This window comes from Muscardinus avellanarius, assembly GCF_963383645.1.
Source record: "Muscardinus avellanarius genome assembly, chromosome: 9".
Classification (NCBI taxonomy): Eukaryota; Metazoa; Chordata; class Mammalia; order Rodentia; family Gliridae; genus Muscardinus; species Muscardinus avellanarius.
This window is the reverse complement of record NC_137795.1, coordinates 78,412,118-78,435,043: the sequence shown is the minus strand read 5'-3', so window position 1 is coordinate 78,435,043 and position 22,926 is coordinate 78,412,118. Positions and strand designations below refer to the sequence as shown.

At 38.5% G+C, this 22,926-nt stretch overlaps 1 protein-coding gene across 1 annotated transcript in view; it reads left to right on the top strand.

The window, feature by feature from the left end:
• Positions 1-22,926, top strand: part of CTTNBP2 (cortactin binding protein 2) — a gene marked incomplete at both ends in the record, with an annotated part of 163,792 nt that overhangs the window by 88,773 nt on the left and 52,093 nt on the right. The window contains 4 exons of the mRNA XM_080701723.1: positions 446-545; positions 2,731-2,881; positions 6,073-6,327; positions 19,741-19,858. Coding sequence (XP_080557849.1) covers positions 446-545; positions 2,731-2,881; positions 6,073-6,327; positions 19,741-19,858 — 624 coding nt within the window. The remainder of the gene's footprint in view (positions 1-445; positions 546-2,730; positions 2,882-6,072; positions 6,328-19,740; positions 19,859-22,926) is intronic.

Genomic DNA, 22,926 nt, shown 5'->3' with positions numbered 1-22,926 from the left:
GTCATGATCTCCTTTATCCTCATTCATGGAGTTAAGGGTTGGACAGCAAAAGGAGCATTTTAACAATTAACTTCATTCAGTAAGAATTCAACTATTTAAGTGAGAGAAATACCATTTCAGTTATTTCTGGGACAGGTTGATGGAAAAATTCAGTAATGCCTTTTCTGGTACATGAGATTCCTTTTACCCATCAGTATATCTTCCCAAAGCAAGGGGGAAAAAAACATTTCCTACTTAGTGGGTTTTAGGGTATCTTAGTCTATTGGAAAAGAGATCACTTTTCCTGTAAATATTGTAGAGTCTCACATTTACCATGATAGAATTGTCAGATTAAATGTATAGGGGAGGGGACCTCTGGTTTAGAAGGTGTCTGCAACTTGCATGGAATTGGGTTAATTATAACTCAGATGGAGAATTAAAATGGCTTTCTATTAAAAATCCATAGACTGTGTGAGATTGCTGCTGAATGCAGAAGCCCAAGTCGATGCTGCTGATAAAAATGGCTTCACACCCTTGTGTGCTGCAGCTGCTCAGGGACATTATGAGTAAGTGATGTTCTTAATTTCCTCCCCCCCCTTTGGAAATAGGTTCTTTTTTATATTTTGCACATATATTAGCCCTAGCTAAATGTGTAAACTAGCGTTTCAGTCCATTGGCAAGTAAATCCACTAAACATATTTGAGTATTTAAATGCACAGTAGGACCTAAAATTTGTTCTTAAATTTATTAGCTCTTTGTATATGGGGGAAGTAAAGAGGCATATGCTGTGTCCAAGCTGCATGTGAAGGAGATGATAATGTTTCAGTAGTGAGAATGTAGGACTGTTGAGAAGGTACTTAGATGTTCACCATTTCCTGCCAACCCAAAACAAACAAAAGCAAAGTTTCTTTGCTTAGAATGGCATTAAAAGTAAAATATAAAATGGTATTATTTGTAATAATTATAACTTCCTAGTGGCAATTTTTTTGGTATCAAATCCAAAATATTCATCTTGTTTCACCATCTGAAAAAAAAAATGAAAGAGGAATTTTACATATGAAAGTAGTTCAAGTATAAAACTATAGAGAGCCTATTAATTAAAATGCACATAGCTTTAGCAGTGATTTCTTCAGGAGTATTTTTTATGTCAGAGACAGGTATAATTTCTTAAAATTAAGTCTTATTTTAATAATAGGATATAGCTAAGTTGCTTTCACTCTTTTAATCCAGCTGTGCTGATGAAAGTGTTTTATTTTTTACAAATTACAGAAGTTCTAAATCACATGTTTTAAGAATTAAAGATATGTTAGTAAGGACAAATATAAACTTTATAATATTCAAAATGTATCTTTAATGTACAGTATTAGTTTTTCTGCATTCTCTATATCATTACCTTGAGTCTGTTACTGAGAATAATAGACACTGATTTTGCTGTTACCTTCCAAATGTACCATATCTCTTGGTCTATCCTGCCTTTGAAAGTCATAGCAAACCTGTGGAAGCCATGTGCTTGTAGGTATAAAGTGACGTAATGGAAACATGGCATTGATAGCTTGAAAAAAGGAAGAACCCTGTGGAAACCCAGGAATCAGTTAATTTAAATGTATGACACACACATATATCAACGTGATTTGTTTTAAATATATATCATATATATGTATATATATGTATATGTATATACACATGCAAAATATAGCTACACACACACAAAAAAAATGCCTTGGCATGCCTGCAAACCAATGCCATAGGAAAACCAAATTAAACCAAAATGAAACAATAAAAAAGAAAGAAATTGCTTTTTAATTTGATTATGATCTAGTTCTCTTTCCTTGTTTTTTTTCTCAACTATTTTTACAAACTTAAGTCTGTGTTTAGTTACTAAGCATTAGCAAGTCTTGACGTTACCTCATGATTTTCTCCTCGATTTTCCAGGTAGTGAGTTTCTGCATAACTTTGTTCTGACAAGTTGCCCCCGCCCTTCAGGAGACAAGACAACCTTTCTGCCTCTTTTCTCCCCAAGGCAGCCCTGTTCTTCTAAGCCTTCTAGCTACTTTTTATAGAGAAGGCACATGGTGCCCTGCTGTCTTTGCTATTTATAATTATTTTCTCAAGTGAAAAATTCACAGAATGACTCAGCAGCCTGATTTTTTCAAGGTTCAAACTATTTTGAACCATAATATACACATATGTCAAGTATACTTAAACCATTCATCTTAATAAGTTAAACATACCCCAGAGGTTCCACTGTTGCAAGGTGGTTACAGAGTAGTATCATAAACCAGGTTTCTATACTTAATCAAATATACTATTTTAAATTTTCAAGCAGGTAATTAAATTTTGTGATAAAAAATTGTCTAGACTTGTGAAAAATAAAATAATATTCATGTGATAAGATCCACAATAATGAATACAAAGAAATAAAATAACTGATGCATATAAATATGTAGAGATGTTTTATTTTTTATTTTCTATTTTTTAGAAATTTTTATTGGTGCATTGTAGTCATACATCTTAATGGAGTACAAATGCACACATCACTCGTTTAGCCCTTCCCCAATTTCCACCCATTCTCTCCCCCACCCTCCTGCTCATGTTTGGCTTAGTGATTGACTTTAATATGTTTGTAAGTGTGTATCATGTATATTAGGGTGCAGAGTTGTTTTAGAATTATGATTATTTGATATCTTGGTCAGGTGATACTTAAAAAGTCAAACCCAATTCTTAGGTAATTAATCGTACTCTTGTCTTTAGGTGTATAGAATTACTAATTGCATATGATGCTAACGTTAATCACACTGCTGCTGGAGGACAGACACCTCTATACCTGGCCTGTAAAAATGGAAATAAACAATGTATTAAACTCTTGTTGGAAGCTGGCACTGACCGAAGTGTAAAAACCAGAGTGAGTACCAGTCTTCTTCTCCTAGGTATATAATTTATACTGTGTCTGCCAACTCTACGTCTAGAGAAATAAAATATAGACAGCCCTACATATCTGAGGGATTCAAATCTATGGATTCAACAACCATGGGCCAAAATGTTTTGTTTTTTCCTTATATTGCATACATAGTGAGCATGTAAAGAAAAAAGTTTTGGTCATTTTTCTCTAAATAGTAGAGCGTAACATCTATTTACATAGTATTTTCAATGTATAAGATATAAGTAATCTAGAGATGACTTACAGTGTGTGCAAAGATATGCTTAGAACATATTAATACTCTACCATTTTATATAAGGCATTTGAGCATCTGTAGATCATGGTATCCAAGGTTAGTCAGCAGACAATCCTAGAACCAATCTCCCAAAGTACCGAGGGGCAACTATACATTGAAATAGAGGTAGCTGTGTTTTGCTTTTAGGACACTGGATTTGAAAATTGACTGAATTCTTTTTGAGCCTTTTCCTGCTAATTAAAAGTGGTGTCCATTAATCTCAGATGACTGTCTATGAAATAGGAAAACAAATATCTGTCCTGACTATTTTCAGAATTAAGAAAGACAACAGAAACGTAAGTTTCTTTTCATTCAACAAATGGTAATCTTTGGAACTACAGAGATAAAACAGTATTATTGATAGTGGATCTCAATGTTTCTTCTCTCTTAACAAGATTGGAAAAGAGAATACAAGTTATTTTTTTTTCTCTCCTTTTAGGAAAGACTGTGTGGCTTTTGAAATGCAAATTAGGAAAGGTCGTAATCACTTATCAACTGATGGGGCATCTATAAAGCTGCTGCTACCCAAGCATTGGTCTCTATAATCCAATGAAGAACAGTCCAAGGAATTGCTTCACCTGATTAGAGCCCAGGACTCAGTGTTCTTCTAGTTACTGGCCTGCCTAGTCTTATCTTTTTTGCTATGAGATCCAGAACCAGAGAAAAGGCCATATCATCTAAGGCTTAGCTTTAGCAAATGATCACATGACTTAGCCTAAATGGAAATACCTCTTGTTTATTTTCTCTTTTTCTCTTTTTTCTACCCCATTATTTTTAAAATATGTCATAGCTTCATAAAAATATATTTAATAATACAGAAATATGAAATATGATACAAAATTAGGTCAAAGAGATAAAAGTAGAAAAATAAGCCAAAATACAAATCAGTTCTTTTATGAAAGGTTTTTGTTCTTATTTTTATTAGTACTGTGGATTGAACCCAAGGAACTCTACCTCCAAATTTCACCCCCAGCCCTTTTTTAAATTTTGAAAGAGAGTCTCACTAAGTTGCTGAGGCAGGCCTGAAACCTGCAATGCCCCTGTTTCAGTCTTCCAAGTACATGGATTACAGTCATGCACCACTGTGCCTGGCTTTTCAAACTCCTTGTTTCTTTTGCTTCATAGAAGCTTTTTAAGTTGATGGCATTTCATTTTTTGATTCCCTGTGTTATTTCCTGAGCTTTGGGTGTCCTATTGAGGAAGCCTCTATCAATGCCTCTGTGTTAGAGGCTTGGTCCCAGGCCCTCTTCTAGGAACTGAAAAGCTTCTGGTCTAATTTCTAGGTTTTTTATTAATCTTGAGTTGACTTTTGTGGGGAATAAGAGATAGGAGTCTAATTTCATTTTTCTACCCCTGGATATCCAGTTTTCACAACAGTATTTGTTCAAAGGGTTGTCTTTTCCCCAGAGTATATTTTTGGCCCCTTTGTCAAAAATCAACTGATTATAAATATGAAGATTTTTCTCTGTGTCTTTAATTCTATTTCATTGTTCTGTATGCCTCTTTTTATGACAATACCTTGCTGGTTTTGTTACTATAGCTCTGTCATATAATTTGAAATCAGGTATTGTGATGCCTGCTGCATGGTTCTTATTGCTCAGAATTGCTTTGGCTATTTTGAATCCAAAAGTGTTTTTAAAAATCAATGAAAATGGATGCCTATGTAGTAGGCAAATCCATCTCTATATAAAATAAGAGACTATAGGTAGATCCAAGATTTTCCCCTAGAATAGTGATTATCAAACTTAAGTATATCCAAGTCAACTGGCAGGCTTATTAAAACAGTTTGTGAACCAACTTTTCTGAGTTTCTAATACAAAGTGAGTCTTAACCTCTACTTCCAGGGAACATAGAGCATACCAGTGGGACTCCAGATAATGGAGGGGAGATATCAGCAAAGTTTGAATGGAAAGATAGGAGAGGAGGAAGGCTGAACTTGATTAATGAGGGTCTACATCCAAATATGTGTAAAATTATGAATATGGCATGGTTACCCTGGACAACCATTGGTGGGAGGGGGGAAGGGAAAATGGGGGCAGGGGAGAGGGCACCAAGTATAGTTTAAATATATACCATTTATGTTCAATAAAAATTTGTTTAAAAAAAAGAACCTCTACTTCTAGCAAGTTCTCAGAGGATACCGATTCTGTTGGTCTAGGGACCACTCCTGTAAAACAATGCCTTAGCAAAGAATATCTACTCTAGCAACCAGCTGAGTGGGTGATAGAGGCTCAAAAGTAATCAATTCTAGGAAAAAGACCCAGTAATTTCAGTTGCAACATTTTCTAAGTTTGTAATGGCCAATATCCCTCTGTAATTATGGAACATTCAGCAGAGGCCTTTAAACATCAAATGAAATTATTTGGCTTTGTTTTTCTTGTATGTGCACCTTTTCCTTCTTATCTGGAATCTTTCCTTATGGAATGCTTGACATAAAATGTCAAGATCATTATTAGAGTTAGACCACTGCCCTTTAAATAAAACTGGTTTATAACAGCATTCTTTTAGTATGTTACTAATAACATTATTGTTATGTATAATTTTTAAAACTTGCTTAAAGTTCATTTCCCTTTGTAGTATTAAATTGAGATTTTTGAGTGGTCATACATAATTCTCAGTTATCCCTGAGCAGGATCTGCTCACATCAGATTGTTAACTGTTAGATGGAAATGATTAGAAAATAGCAAACATGACTCATAGCAGGGGTAATAGGGTGGCTGACAGAGGTCAGAGAACAGAGCTCATCATTGATAGGACTGGAATGCCTCCTTCCCCTAGCCCAGTGGTCCATGCACGAGAACATTTAAAGGTGGACTTTCAATGACTGTTCTCAACATTAATGCTGTTATCAACTCTTTCTCCTGGTCATTTTTATTTTCAGGATGGCTGGACACCAGTTCATGCAGCTGTGGACACTGGTAATGTAGACAGCCTCAAGCTTCTCATGTACCACAGAGCACCAGCTCAAGGAGACTCTTTGAATGAGGAGGAGCCCAAGTCAGACTTCTCTGCCTTGGATGGAGAAGAAGAGAGTCCTGAGGGCACATCAAAGCCCGTTGTTCCCGCAGACCTCATTAACCATGCCAACAGAGAAGGCTGGACTGCTGCCCACATCGCTGCTTCAAAAGGTTATAAGGTGTGTCTGGTGGCAGCTGCATTATTGCACAGTTGTAATTTGATGAGTAGCAATGTGGTCTGCTATTGATTGCATGCATTTAAATTGAATAATTGAAGGCTGATTGGTATCATTACACAATATAATGAGCTACCAGTATAGATTGACCTTTTTTCTATCCAGCAGATAAATATCTATGGTCAAGGGTATAACAGAGTTTTTTACATTTATTATTATATATATATATATACACAATATATAAATATATGATATTTTATTTAGAATCTGTTAATATAAAATAGATTAATTTGAAACATTTTATCTCATCTACAGTAGGAGAAAAGATTGGCATTAACTCTCTTAGTTGGGTTGTTTACTTAACTACTAAGGCCAAGTTCCTAGTTAGAGGTGGGGCCGAGATTCCCTCCTATTCTTTCTCTTGCCTCTGCCCTCAGCTGTCAAACATGTGCATTGTCTGTGCTATTTTACTGATATTGAAGGGGAAGCTCTAGATTTTACTCATTAGAGTGCAAAAGATTCTGATTAGTAAAGAAATAGTATAATAAGCCTATATTAGGCTTACTTTTTCTACACTCGTGCTTTTTCTATATAAATTGTATTAGTAATCCCAAGCTTCAGTAATAATAAGCAATTAGGAAGCTTCAGGGTACAGGACACCATGCAGACTAACATTTGTAGTGATCAGTTGTGCCATTAGATAGACCCTAGTCCAGTGGTGAGTATACAAGTTATGGGATCAGAAAAACACAGAAATGAACACAAAGGCTATAAGAAGCTGTTGAGAGAGTATAAAAATGCAATGACTAGGAAACAAGAAAGAGACAAAGAGACAGTACATGTTTCAAAGAGCAGGGTTTCAAGAATCTGAGGCTGGGAAATGGCTCATTGTGGAGGAGATGGAAATTATTTTGAGCTTTGCAGAGTGACTTGAACTGACCTACCACTCACTTGCCATTGGGAGAGGCAGTTAGGCCAAGTGGAGAGGAGTAATATGGAGACATGAAGGTACATGACAGCTTCAATCAAACTAGTAAAGAGCAGTGAGACTAAAATGAGACTGGGAGTCTCATTGTAGGCATGGGGCCTTCGTGGCATATTAAAGAGTTTGGTCTCAATCTACCAGTGAAAGTAAAGCTATTAAAAAGGTTTTAGAAAAAGGAGCAAGATGACTTGTTCTACAGTTTCCATTCATGAATTTAGCAATGACATTTAGATTTGAAATTATGAACAAATTTGTGGCACAAAGAAAGAGAGACAGACAACCAGAGAGACAGACACTAAGTGGTAGAAGATGATAAGAATATGAGAGCTATGAACAGTACTGCAGATCAGAAATGTTTAAAGATTGAACACAGACTAGATGAGGGAAATGAAGGGAGCTGGATGAAAAGATAATAGAGAAGTTCTGGGAATGAGCAAAGAAAAGCTATCATTGTGATCAAGAAGGTAGAGTGTGGTTTTATTTAAATTTTTTGTGGTACTGAGGTTCCTGGAAACCCTTCTCCGGGCTACATTCCCAGACATATTTTTTATATTTTTATTTGGAAACAGGGTCTCTTATGCCAGTGAGGCTGGCTTCGAACCTGCGCGATCCTCCTGTCTCCGCCTCCCAAGCACAGGGATTACAAGCGTGAGCCCCCGCGCCCGGCACTAGAGTGTGGTTTTAGATATAGCAATTTAAGTGCTATGCTTTGTTCGTTGAAAATGGAAATACCCAGAGATATGGATTTGGAGCTCCTGATTGGGTAACTTCCTGTTATTACTATCTGTGTAATAACATAAAGCTTTGCATTTTGGATTTGGAATTTCACAAAGGGACAAAAATGCATTATTTAGTTTAGTGCTTATTAGCAATTTTTTTTTTCTCTTTATAACAAAAAAGATACAAGAAAATCTAAGAGCTGGATATATATATTGGTTTAAGTGGAATGTAGTACCATTTAACATCAAAGTGTTTTTTTTGTGTGTATGGTTGTGTGTGTGTGTGTGTGTGTGTGTGTGTGTTTTAGTACTCAGGATTGAATCCAGGGGTCTTCTTCCTCTAAGCTATTCCCTCAACCCGTTTTTTATTTTTATTTATTTATTTATTTTTTGCGGGTCTGGGGATGGAACCCAGGGGCATTTGACCTCCAAGCTACACCCCCTGCCCTATTTTTTATTCTTTATTTTGAAACCGGGTCTCACTGAGTTGCAGAGGGCCTCACTAAGTAGCTGAGGCTGTCCGCAAACCGCGATCCTCCAGGTCTCAGCCTCCGGAATGCTGGGATTACAAGCGTGCGCCACCACGCCCGGCATCAACCCTTTTTTTAATTGGTGCATTATAATCATACATCTTGTTGAAGTGCAGAGTTTTAAGGCATCCATGCACATGGTACTTTTTGAGCCCTCCCCCAATTCCCACCCCACTCCCTCTCCCTCCCCACCTTCCTGTGCTCAACACACTGATTAGCTTTGAAAAGTTTGTGTGAGTCCTGTCCATTGAGGCTTTACCCTTTTCAAGTCTTCCTCCCACCTCCCATCTCCCTCAGCTAGGTCCCCTCCTTCATTCCAGGTTTCTCCTCCTTTGTCTGGAGTTCCTCCTTGTGTTCCGATATCTCCCTAGTTCCCCATATGAGGGAGAACATCAGACCCTTCACTTTTTGCATCTGACTAATCTCTCTTAGCATAATATTCTCCAATTCCATACATTTTCCTCCAAATGACAAAATTTTGTTCTTTTTGTTGTTGTCGTTGTTGTTGAAACAGAGTCTCACTAGGTTGCTACTGCTAGCGTGGAACCTGTTATCTTCCTGTCTCAGCCTTCCAAATGTTAGGATTACAGGCATACACCACCACACCCAGATGACATCAAAGTTTTTAGAAAATAAAATTGGGAAATATGAGTAGTTTAAATTTGAAAGCACACAGTTCATTTACGACTGTGACTTTCATTTGATGGTTGAGAGGTGCCTGGAAGGGATGGTTAGAAACTTACTGATAGCACCCCCCCCCCCAAAAAAAAAAAGCCTTTGTAGTGTGAGATGTTGCTGGCGGCAGTGGATTGAGCATGCACTCAGCCAGGGGGCAGAGAACAACAAAGAAAATCAGAGCGCCTCTGATCTAGAGGTTGGGCAACTGTGCCTCTTGCTAGGCAGAAAAAACTCACTCCCCAGGGGTAGTCACCCTTCGGTAGAGTGTCTAATAGCACTGCTGCTCAGCCTCTTCGTTATGAACTCCTTAGTAGTTCTGGAAGTTTTGTTGGTAGTGTTTGTTGTTGTTGTTGTTGTTTAGCTTTTTAAAAATACTTTTATTGGTGCATTGTAATAATACATCAAAATGAAATCCAAAGTGATACATTCATACATGCACACAACACTTGGTGAATCCTGAAGTTTTAATGATCAAAAATGGTGTCTGCATTGATTCTCAGGACCCCAACAAGCAGTGGATGCTTATCACTGTTGAGTCAAGGGAAAACATTTTTTTTTTCTCTTAGGAAAAATTACTTTCCTGTATTTGCTTACCTTAAGCAGCATAAGATGAGTTTTTGACAAGGAAAGAAAGGTTTTAAAAGGTGTATGATTAGCAACATTCACCCATCAATTAAGTTATTAAGATGATAAGAGTTTTTTTTAAAGCCCTGCAGTGGACATTTAATCTTCCACTATAAAATCTTCATTTTATAATTAGGACATTTAAATCTCAGCAGTTTAGAAGGTACAAGTAGGGAATGAAGCCCAGAGTGCCCAATTCCCATTATTCTTTTTACTATATGCCCTCCTTTCCTAATCAAAAGTATTAGAAATTATATTTTAATCATCTGTATAAAAAAACCCATTTCTATTCTAGCTGCAATAGTGCTCCAGAGCTATCCATTTATAATAAGTTACTACTAAGGCCAGTTTTCTAAAAACACAAAATACAATTATGAATTAACATGTTGGTAGAAATATTCTACACTGACTACAAATAGTGCTTAAAAAGTAAGGGTAGGGGTGGAAGAGGACTTAGGATCATTAATAGAAACACTACCATAGACTATATGTATACATGTGAATATATACAAATGTCAATCTGGGTACTCTGTATTGGGAGGGAGGAAAATGGGGAGGGGGCACCCAGAGCGTGCACATGTATGTCATTGTCAACATGATTTACATTATGTGAGTCTAAAATGCACCAATAAAAGCACACACACAAAAAAATTCCCATTTGCCATAGCAAATGTGGGTCCAATCTACACATGATGGTAGTAACATCATTACCCGAGAAGAGCCTCCAGTTTCCACATGGATGTCAGTGCTCAAAGGAACAGAGCTGATCCACCATGCTGAAGATGAAGAAAAAGTCCCCAGAAGTTGTGAAACTAATTCCTCAAGGTCAGTTCATGGTTGATCAGATTCTCAAATTTCCAAAATGAGCACTCGCTCCAGATTAGTCCTTGGTCTTTTTCCCAATGGTTAAGACATTTATGCAAATCTCCATCTAATGTTTGGCAGGAGGAGCACCTCTTTCTCAAGCTTGCCTGGGACTGCCCCAGAGAGAAGGCTGACCCACGGATAAGCCTTTCTTTGTTCTAGTCACTGTCTGTGACTAGATTAAACAAATTCTTAATGAAGCACTCTTTTCTGCCATGAAATCTTTGACAAGTCCAGTTCTTGCCACAGAAACACAATTAAGGAGATAATCTGAATTCGAGCATCTCTGTCATTGGCTGAAGCTCATCTGCTCAGAGTTTTTTGTCTGTGCATGAGCTTTTTCCTATGGCAGTAGGTTAGACTTTTAGCTTATCTCTTACTCAAACCCGTGGCTTACTATCACTCATGTTCTGCAAGTCTTGTGTAATGTGTTGACTCTTTAATGTGAAATTTTCTTTCTCCTGAGACTTCCAGAACACTACTCCTTCCTCACTTCCCCTCTGACAGGCTTTAACAACACCTAATCTGTATTCTCAGCTGCTTCCTCCTGACTCTTTAAGAGCTGAGGGGCTGATCAGACAGAGGCCCTCTTTTTTTTTTTTTTTTTTTTTTTTTTTTGGTGGTACTGGGGTTCTTGGAAACCCTTCTAACCTCTGGGCTACACTCCCAGACCTATTTTTATATATTTTTTCTTTGGAAACAGGGTCTCTTAGGCCAGCAAGGCTGGCTTCAAAGCAGCGTGATCTTCCTGTTTCTGCCTCCCAAACGCAGGAATTACAAGTGTGTGCCACCATGCCCGGTGACAGAGGCCCTCTTTTTGCCTTCCTAGAGTCAGTTTTTCATTGTGTTAGGATTGTGGTCTGCCTGATGCACCTCTAGTTTTTAGCCTAAAGAGACTCAGACATTTCTTTTCACCCTTTAGCTGCCAACCAATTCTCCAGGCCACCTGGATGAGGTAGGTGGGTGCAGAGGTCCATATTTGATTCCAAAATTTGGATTCCCCCTTCCTAGATCTTGGCTGCAAGGAGAAAACAGAACCAGGAAAAAACAAGTTTTTCCTTGTCACACAGAATTGTGTAACTGCCTTAAAAGAGGAGAAAGTTAAATAAGATACCTGCAAGGCACTGGGCAGATGTTAACCAGGATAAAGAAAAATGAATTCCTTTTTTTTTCTTCTCTATCTCTTTTGGTACTAGGGATTGAGCCCAGAAGCATTCTACGTTCAAGCTACAGTCTCAGCCCTTTTTATTTTTTATTTTGAAACAGGGTCTCACACTGTTGCTGAGGCTGGCCTTAAATCTGCAATAGTCCTATCTTAGCCACCCAAGTCCAGGAGGTATAAGTATACCCTACCATGCCCAGCTGAATTCTTTTTTATTCTATTTGATTATTTACTTTCACTTTTATTTATTTATTTATTTATTTATTTATTTATTTAGTACTGGGGATGGGACCCAGTGGGATTCTCCTTCCAAGCCACACCCCAGTCCTATTATTTTGAAACAGGGTCTCACTAATTTGTGGAAGGCCTAAGTAGCTGAGGCTGGGTACAAACCCATGGCCGTCCTGTCTTCTCAAGTACTGGGATTACAACCATGTGCTACCACATTTAGCTTCATTTAATTTCTAATAAAATTATTTTGGAAATTCCAGGCTATATGTAAACAAAAGGAAAAATTTTTTAATCTGAGCATTCAGTGGGGAGTCATTGAATCCTCGCCTTCTATGGGCAGCAGTGATTGTCTGCCAGAACTGTAGCAGGAACATAAAAGGAGCCAGCCAGAGGCAGTCAGAGCTTCACCTAAGACATGGGCCTTCCCGGTCTTCTACTTAACTTTTATGGATCTTGATGTAGATCCCTTTCTTCTCTCTTTCTGCGCTTTCTCTTTGGAGTGTTCTTGTTGATTGCCAGGATATAACCTCAAAGGATTCTAACATCTTATCTCTAGCCCTGTAAGCATTTTCTGAGCTCCTTCAGGAAGTTTCTTTCTGTAAAGGTCACAGTTTACAGGGTATCTCCTAGGTAACTCGGGGGAACAACTTTCTGGTTTGCTCACTCGATCCTATTATGCCTGTTATCTCAGTGGAATTGTTCAGTGCCCCCTTTTACTCTTAAAAGTGTCCCAGTTCGCCGGGCATGGTGGCGCACACTTGTAATGCCCACACGTGGGAGGCGGAGACAGGCGGATCGTACAGTTTCGAAGCCAGCCACGCTGGCTTAAGAGACCCTGTTTCCAAATAAAAATATAAAAATAGGTCTGGGAGTGTAGCTTGGAGGTAGAAGGGTTTCCAGGAATCCCAGTATCACCAATAAATAAATAAATAAATAAATAAATAAATAAATAAATGAATGAATAAATAAATAAATGTGTCCCAGTTCAGAGAATTCTACAGTCACCCTTTTGATGATCACATTCACTCCAACCAGCCAACTCCACAAGGTTGTTTCCTTGGGCCCCAATGTCTGTGCTCCTTAGCCTCTCATTTTTCCTCTCTTAATCCAGAAACAGCCCTTGGCCATCTGTGCTTACTTGCTCCATCTCCCTAACTTAATGAATTCAAATGGTGGATACACTCTGGATTTTATCCCTTTGTAAATCACTGTTGGATATGTTGCCTCCTCCATTGACTTATAGGCCCTGTCCTGAGAAGACTTCATCATCTGCTGTCAGGATGCACTCAGTGCCCTGCCAAATCTTCTTGTTGCCAATATCCACCATCTTTCTATTGCCTCACAAGGGGCCTTTCTAACAGGTGAACGTGAATGTGGTGATATCTTACCCCTTTCACTGAGCCTTCCCAAGGTCTTCCTCAGGGAAGGACCAGACCTTTGTGATGGGAATCCAGTCCCTTCCTGCTAGTCTCAGCCTGACACCTCAGGGAGTTTCCATGCAGGCATCCTGCGCTCTCTTCTCCCTGGCTTTCCTATTGCCTCAAAGACTGCTTCTCCCATCTCAGCACTCTCTGCCTGGAAAATGTCTCAGCTAACATCCTGGCTCACAGGAGTTAGGTGTCCCCAGGGCATCTTCCTGCATTGTACTTTGCTTGCTCTTTATTTTGTAATGTTTACTTGCCTCTCTCCCTTTCTACCTCTGAAAAATTGCTTGTTCATCTTCATGTACGCAGTCTCCATCCCAGAAATACTATTTGTCAAATCAAAAAATGAATGGACTACTATGGTTCTTTTGTAACCCATCTCCTTCCACCCTCTTGCTTTCCAGTGTATCTTCCACAGGCACCAATTGGCCTTTTAAACAGAGCCCATCTGGTACTCTCCTACCCAAACACATCCCCATGCCTACGGAAAAGCACCCAAACTGCTTAGTTCACCCTCCACAGGCAATTCCAGCCCTACTTCATCATTGGCCTCTTATACCTCCTTCTGCTTTCCTCCTTATGCCGTTATTTCCCCTGCCCTGCAAAGCCATGGGAACACCCACACCCCAAGGTGGTTCTCAGCACTTAACTGTGCTTTCCCAAACTGTTTTTGCTTTTTCTCCCTCTGCCCAATCTCAAACTCTTGGCTCCCTGCCTGGACTTTGATTTTATCTCTAACTCTTTGGACTTGGGGTTTCTACTTAATCTTCTTCATACTGTTTTCTTGCCTCTCGGTTCTCACTAAAAGATTAGAACAAATAATTACTTATCCCTCAAAATCTCTTCTGTCCTTCCTCTAGAATAATAGATCCCTACATTTGCCTTTGAACCAGTGGTCATCCAAAATAAAGACTACATCCTCCAACCTCTGCTGCAGGGAACTATGACCATAGTCCTAAGTTCTGGCAAATGGGATAGGAGTGAAAGTGAATACTAAAATCTAAGCCATTTTGTTTTCATTTGGTGTTAAAGAGTGTCTCACTAAGTGCTAAGGGTCTCACTAAGTTGCTGTGGCTGGCCTTGAACCTGTGATCCTCTTGTCTCAGCCACCCAAGTACTTGTATTAGAGGCATGTACTACTATACCTGGATTAAGCCACTACTTTTTTGTGTGTATGGTACTGGGGGTGGAACCCAGGGGCTTTTCTACCTCCGGGCTATACTCCCAGACCTTTTTTATATTTTATTTGGAAACAGGATCTCACTAAGTAGCTGAGGCTGGCTTTGAACCTGTGCGATCCTCCTGTCTCAGCGTCCCAAGCACTGGGATTACAAGCGTGAGGCACCGTGTCTGGCAAGCCATTACTTTTTAAAGTCTATGTTACCTGTACTGTATCTTAATTAATAGCACTAGAGCTCAAACTTACTGGGTAGAATATCTTGCCCAATTTAGGCCCCTGGGAATACATTTCTAGTGACTGATATCACAGCATTTGTCTCTTTTCAGTCCTACCCAGCATGAAAGAGCAGAGCTACTTTCCTCTATCCTTCCTGCTCTAATGCCTCCATAAAGCAGAAGTGCTCTTCTACTTCCAAAGTTTCTACATCTCTTCTACATCCATAGTTTCCTCTCCATGGCAAGCCGCGAAGGCCCATATGTCAAAGGCTCAGTCCCCATCTCATGGTTCAGGGCCTACTTGGAAGGCTTCCGGTCACTTGGGGATGTGCCTTTGAAGGGGTGATGGCCCTGGCCTTTCCTCTCCTGCTTTTTGTTTCCCCACCATGGTATGCTGCCTCACCACAGGCCGAAAAGGAGCAGCACCAACTGACCATGGACCAAAATTCTGAGCCAAAACAAACATTTCTTCTTTTTAAGTTGATGATCTTGGGTATTTGTTACAGTAATGGCTAGCTAACTAACACTCCCCTTTCCTGTGCATTATTTTCCCCATGTCTCATTCTTATGACACTTTATGTTCCTCCATGAGACATGGAACAACAGTCTTATTCCTCATCAGGACCCCTACCCTTAACACAGTGGCTGATGAAGAAGTGCTTAGTACGTGATTCATGAAGTTGTGAGGGTTAAGTAATCACTAAATCAGCCAGACACCAGTCACTCACAGATCACATTTATGATGGTTCCACAAGATTACATTGCTAAGTGATGTTATAGTCTAATATATTAGTTTGTGGAAGTACATCCTATGATGTATGCACAACATGAAATCACCTCACAACACTCTTCTCCAAATATATTCCCTTTGTAAAGTCATGTTTGATTGTATTTGCACAGTGTCAGAACTATGCTAAAAATTTAGCATGCATTCAAATCATTGCTGTTCCCCCTTCTCTGGGGTACAGAGACTTGACCACAGGAGCATTCTGCTTCTGAGCTTCACAACCAGTCTTTTTTATTTTGAAACAGAATATCACTATGTTGCCGGGAGTGGTGTGGCATGCTTGTAATCCCAGCATTCTGGAAGCTGAGACCAGAGGATCCTGGTTCACAGAGTCTCAGCTACTGTATGAGGCCCTTTGCAACTCAGTGAGACCCTGTTTCAAAAAATAAAAAGACTAAAAAATAGGGCTAGGAATGTAGCTCGAAGGTAGAATGCCCCTGGATTCCATCCCCAGTACTACAGAGGGGGGGGGGATATCACTCAGTAGTTGAGGGTCTCCCTAAATTGCTGAGGCTGTCTGCAACCCTGCAGTCATCTCAGTCTCCCGTGTACTGGAATTACAGTCAGTGCCACTGTGCTCAGTTTATACTGTTGTTTTTAATTATCAGTTGGGTCCTTCTGCATGGAGTCAGCATAAAATTGTAGAATGTACCCATGTTGCAGTGTTTGGATACACATCACTTCCTGGGCACAGGCTTGTAATCCTAGCATTCAGGAGGCTGAGAATGGAGGAACACAGTTTGTGGATAGCCTCAGCTACTTAGTGAGACCTTGTTTCAAAATAAAGAATAAAAAATAGGGCAGGGGTGTAGCTCGGAGGTTGAATGCCCCTGGGTTCCATCCCAAGACCCGCAAAAAAAAAAAAAAACAAAAAAAAAAAACAAAAAAACAGAGAGAGAGAGAGAGAGAGAGAGAGAGAGAGAGAGAGAGAGAGAGAGAGACTCTGCTTGTATTATTGCCCTCTGCCCTACCTGAGTGTAATAAAAATTAGAAGCAACCATTCTGAAGTTCAGAGGTCAAAACATTTAAGTTAAGGATAATTGCAAACTTGCATTTGCAAACTTTTTATCATCTCTGTTTGTCGTTTGAGGTACCACCACTTAGAATTATTTTAAGATTAGCTTAGCGACATTTGTTATGCGCTTTGAACCTCATAAACTAACTTTTTGGTTTTTTTGGTGCTGTTTTCTAATTGGTGATGGTGATGTTGATTAAAATAAGTACTGGGAGTTTAGTACATGCCAAGAATATAAAGCGTTGTATGCACCTTTCATGTAAGTCATGTAACACGCTATGAGATACAGATATTTGAAACACAGATAATGCAGAGAAATGTCAAAAGATTTGCCAATGGCTATGGGTATGACCATTTCTATTTGTAGGATTAGTATCCTGGGCTGCTTTGGCTATTACCCTCTTTTGAATACTTGGGCAATGAATGTGGTTTTTTTTATTTTCTCTTTTTGTCTTGAGAATTAGCAAAGTTTAGTTCTGGTTGCATTCTACTTTTGCCTTTTAGAGTTGACATCACAATCAACATTATCTGAGTTTCTCAGTAACTCTTTTATTTATTTACTGCGTTTGTACAAATTAGTAACAACAGCCTGCTTAAACTGCCATTTATGTATTTGACTTTTGTTTTTAGTTAATTTATTTTAGTGGTTTTTTAAAAAATCTGAACCATAGACGCATGAAGGACTTTAAGGACAAGTTTTAGAGGTCCTCCACCTGAGCAGGAACAGGAAGTAAGAAACAAATGTCCTAGTGGGTCTCCTTTGCAAGCAGACAGATTTTCTTTACTTATGAGCCCCCTGGTTGAACACTCCTGTTTTGAAGGTGCTAGAGCCTAGTCTCCCATCCTTTTTGGGTCCCAAAAGGATCTCTGTATCAGTCCCTTAGAGCAGCACTGGCTATAGTACAGATTCACTTCACTAGTGATTTCAGCTTACTCTTTGTTTTTCTTCCTGCTCCTTGGGGATCCTTAAGGATTTCCTATACTTATGCTTTGGGGCTAATATTTGGGGGTAATGGAACAACTGCAAGTTGCACTACTCCTCATGGGAGTGGGAATTGGTACAGCCACTTTCAAGAGTTCTTGCAGTATACAGAAAGAGAGCAGAGTCATGACTCATGCCCCCGCAGTCCAGGACACATACAAAGCGTGTGTGCCTCACAGGGATTACTGGAATGTTCACAGTAGAACTCAAGTGGCCAGTCTCAGGAGAATGGATAAGCAAGTTATGGCATATTCGTGTAATGGAATATTACACAGTAATATTTCTTAAAGACTAGATGAGTTATGACTACCCCTAACTCATGGATGAATCTTAGAGACGTTTTGTGGAGTGAAAAGAGCCAAATATAAAAGTATACTGCAGTATGATTCCATTTATGTAGAGTTCAGAAATAGGCTAACTCAGTCCCAGTATTAGAAAATTAGAAATCAGAATATTAGTTGTGGGGAGCTGTGGGGTGAGAGGCTCAGATGGATCTTAAAGGGGAGCAAAGTAGTCTTTCCACGAGTTTGTTCAGTTTGTGATCATCTTTAAACTGTAAACTTATGTACCCTTCTATGTGGATTTTATACTACAAAAAAATACTTCGTATTGGAAAGGAAAAAAAATATTTTTCTTAACATATAAAAGAGGGTTCAGACAGATTAGAAAAGGCCTTGTAGACTGCTTGGTTTACCCTGTTGTCTAAAATGTAACTCCCATGCATGCACGTGTGTGTGTGTGTGTGTGTGTGTGTGTGTGTGTGTGTGTGTGTGATTATGAAGTCGTAAAAGTTGACACAGTAGAGTTCCTTGGTAAATATCCTGATGTTATATCTGCTGTGCTTATTAGACAATATATGTATATATTGTAATTGCTTTGTATTATCTAATATTATGTATGTATTGTCTGTTATTTTGTATTTGAAAAAAATTAGAGAGGACTAAGAATTTTCCATTTGTAGTTACTACCATTTTTGGAATGGATATTTCCTTAAGCAAACTACCTACTGAAACAAAAAGATGAAAGAGAGGGAATGTAACTTTAATATCTATGGGAATTATGTTTTTTTAAAAACTTGATCAACATGGTGTTCATATTTTTTTAAATAAAAAAAATAAGCCGGGCGTGGTGGTGCACGCTTGTAATCCCAGCATTTGGGAGGCTGAGACAGGAGGATGACAGTTCGCGGACAGCCTCAGCTACTTAGTGAGGCCCTTTGCAACTCAGTGAGACCCGGTTTCAAAATAAAGAATTAAAAAAAAATAGGACTGGGGGTGCAGCTCAGAGGTAGAATGCTTCTGGGTTCCATCCCCAGTACTGCCAAAAAAATTTACATATATATATATGTAAATTTTACGTGTGTGTGTGTGTGTGTGTGTGTGTGTGTGTATTTCACATATATGGCAGCATAAGATCTCAAATACACATGTACTCATGAGGACTCCGGGAGAGAACTGTTAAAATTGGAGCCTAGAACTTACCTTACCAGGAAGCAATGTGTAGTCTTGAAGAGCCAACAAGGAGCATGAGATTGCTGCAAGTCTTTTTGCTTTATATCACCAAGTGACCATGAAAGGAGGCCATCTTCTGAACTCAATTTTATTCTTAGTTTTACTCTGTAAACTGAATGATTAGTAAGATAGTCTTTTTCTTCAAACCTAAGAGTCTCTTCTGAGAGCAGTGATTTACATCTAAATGAAGGAATCTTTGGGTTGATAATGTAACTGGGGACTTCTTGCCCTGTAGTCAGAAGGCCCTAGGTTTGCTCCTCAGAAACACAGATTTTTAAAAAAAAGAGAAGAAAGAAAAATTCATAAATGGAGAACTTTTTGCTTTGCATTTCTGGAAATTTGGTAGGTTAACCTAAAATCAATCTGTATATTTGTGTGGCTGGAATTGAAGTAAGATTTTATCTCTGATTTCTTGATTGGTTTTCCATAGGCAGCTAACTTTTTTCATAGGTTTTGCATTCAAGTTAACTCATTTGGACCTGTAGGTAATAGAGTTCTTGTCGTTGCAGAACTGCCTAGAAATCTTGTGCAGGCACAGAGGGCTTGAACCAGAAAAGAGAGACAAGTGCAACCGAACTGTGCACGATGTTGCCACAGATGACTGCAAGCATTTGCTGGAGAATCTGAGTGAGTGACATTTAGAGCTTTCTGCTCCTCCTGCCCCTATGCCACTGGGGCCTCGGGGGTAATGGGAAATACACTAGTGAAGTACAATTTTCTTATCTTCATCTTCTTTTGAGCCCTTGCTAATACAAAAATAATTTATTGATTATAAATGCAGCAATTTTTTCCATGTAGAATGGCTTTTTGTACAACTACATGTTGTGATCCTAGATCTTGCAAATAATGCTAGGTCTTTTTTATATTTTACTGACAGACCTAGGAGAACATCCAAACAATGGTTGCCCTTTTTCTTCTCAGTTAGATTGTTTTTTTTAGACATTAGGCTGCAGGGTATGAGAAATCCCAGGCGGGTAGTCTATAACAGCTTGTCCTGTGAGCTAGGCAAGTGGTTCCTGTCCTGATGCCTGGCTGCCTGCATATCCACTGGTGGTTGTTGGTCCCTTTCAGTACTAATACTATATGCTCCTCAGCACACTTTATGATAAGTTCACTTATGGGCTTATAAATATTGAATGGTGGGTCATACAAAATCATATGACTTAAAGTTATTTCCCAATCCATCCATTCATCCAGATGATTCTGTAACTCAAATTTAGGATAAGCAGAATTTTTAAAATTAAAATGATGTTTTCACCTTCAATCTTGTACATATATTTGTCTTCCATTCCCAATGGTATTTGTCTTCTTTTATCATGAACATGTAAACTATAAAAATACATTCTTAAAGAGAGATAAAAATTATAGAAACTCTCTTTAAATATGAGTTATAAAAATCTTTATCACTAAAATTCAGCTTTATCAGCTGAAGCAATATCTTTTAAAACATATTTCTAAGATAAAATAGTGATAGTTCTTATAACACTTTAGTTTTTGTATACATAAATAGAACCTAACCTTTTCCCATTGGGCCACAAATTTTCTATTATTTATTTAAATTATACTTTTGCTACTAAACATTAAAACATCTAAGCAACAAATATAGATCACTATGGCATGGTGAATAGGAAAGATAAAAACTATATTGGCCTGGCTGAAGTGCAAGGTCATTAGAAGAAGAGAATTGGAAGGGTGGGACAGCCAGCCATGTTTGTATAAGCAGTGTAATGCTGGTTTCAGTAGTTTTAAGTTCATATGACAGGCAAAGAAGGGATAATAAGATTCTTAATAGTGCATACAATTCAGATGGTGTTTTAGAATCATGTAGGCAGCTCTGTGAGGGACAGATCAAGGTGTGGAGTATATGGATCAAGTATTGGGGATGTTTAAACATCACTGATAGACTAGAGTAGTAGGTAAGGAAATGATATATAATGAGGAGAGGAAAGGACATGCCTAAAAGTGAGGATTAAAGAGGAATTCAAGAAATAAGACTGATGCAGAAGACTCAAGCTTTTCTATCTCACACATGCTGGCAGAACACTGGACACTAGATTGTCACTTAAGTGGGATTAATAGGTCATTATAGTATCCTCCTGAGAGGTTAGTATATGGCAGGAAAAGTGCCCTTAGCCTACCCTAAACTCAGTTTGCTCATCTATTAATAAGGGTAATAGTTACTCATTTGCCTGTGAGAGAAGGGGAAAACAAGGATAATTCATCAAAGTCCAATTTTTGAGATCTTAACAATCTGAAAGAAGGAAGACCGAATGAGCATTTAGATTAGAAGATTACTTTCATAAGGTCAGCAATAGAATCTGTGAATTGCAAATGAACTAGATAGAGTAAGCACAGAAGAGCGGAATATGTCAAAAAGCCACCCAAAAGCCATTTATCTCCATCTCTTCAACAAATGCTTTCTATTCTTTGCCATAGTATATAAGCTAAAGGCATTCTTGCACAGGTATGCTAGAAGGGAAAGATTTTGTTAAAAGAGTGTGTGTAATGGAAAATTGAAAGCATTCTAACTGGACATCTGTTGAAGAATGACTAACATAAAAATGTAGAAAATTCACATTGTGAAGTTAACAAATAGCACTTAAATATAATTTTATCTATAGAAATCACCATAGATGCATTAAAAGCATAGAGTGAAGAAGTATATTATAAACGGGAATGTAAAATAAGACCATGTGAAGTAAGTTATAAAAGGATACATGACATAAAACCATCTGTGTAAAAATTTAAATATGCAACTTCATCTTGTAGTTGTTATGTGTACCTTTAAATGAAGCGAAGTGTAAAAAGATGCACTTGGGGACAGTAAGAGCTTCCAAGTGGAGGATTAATGTGTGAATTTAAGAGCTAGACCAAGAAAAGGACTCAGACCATCCCAGGTGAACCAGCTGCCCTTCTGGAGGTAGTGGGGAACATGGAGCCTTGCAGGCTCTAGGTATTTCATTGAGGAGAAGACAGAGATGAGTGTGGTCGTAAAATGCCTTGTACTTCTCTTGACTTAATGCTATAGATACGAAGAATACTTGAACAATTGCAAGCAAGACATTAGTAATTAGAAAGAATCTTGATGTAGGATGTTGTAGGGGAAGAAGGATCATGGCCAAGTTGAAGAGAACAAAGATCTGAACTAGCTAGTGGGATGGGGCTGGAGAAGAGAGTCATGGTTATCGCGGTATTGATGTGCTGTTAGACCGGACCAGTGTGCAGACTGAGGAAAAGAGGAGATACAAGACCAAGCCCAGAGGATCCCCAATTTTAAAGGCTGAATGGGGGAAATGACTCAAAAAGACTGAGAAGGTTAGAGATGAAAATGTCTGGTTTCTGGCTATTCTCAGAAGCCCAAGGTAGACTGCTTCTGAGAGGAAAAGGTAATTCAGCATTATTAAAATTCCTAGGCTTTAAGCATTAAAGGAAAGTCAGTTGCGTTTGGCAAAATAGGAAGTTGTTACTAACAAGGAGCCAAGTATCATGCAGCTTTATAGGCAGAGGCTGGTTATTTTAAGCAAAGAATAATATGGAGAGGCAGTGAGAAAAATGCTTGCAGAATTCTGCCCTTTTATTCATTCATTCAACAAAGAATTATGGATCGCCTTCAGTTCCAGTCACTGTCCTAGCCACATGGGAAAAGTCAGAGTTTTTAAAATTGTTATCATCATGAAGGTCATATTCTAACATTT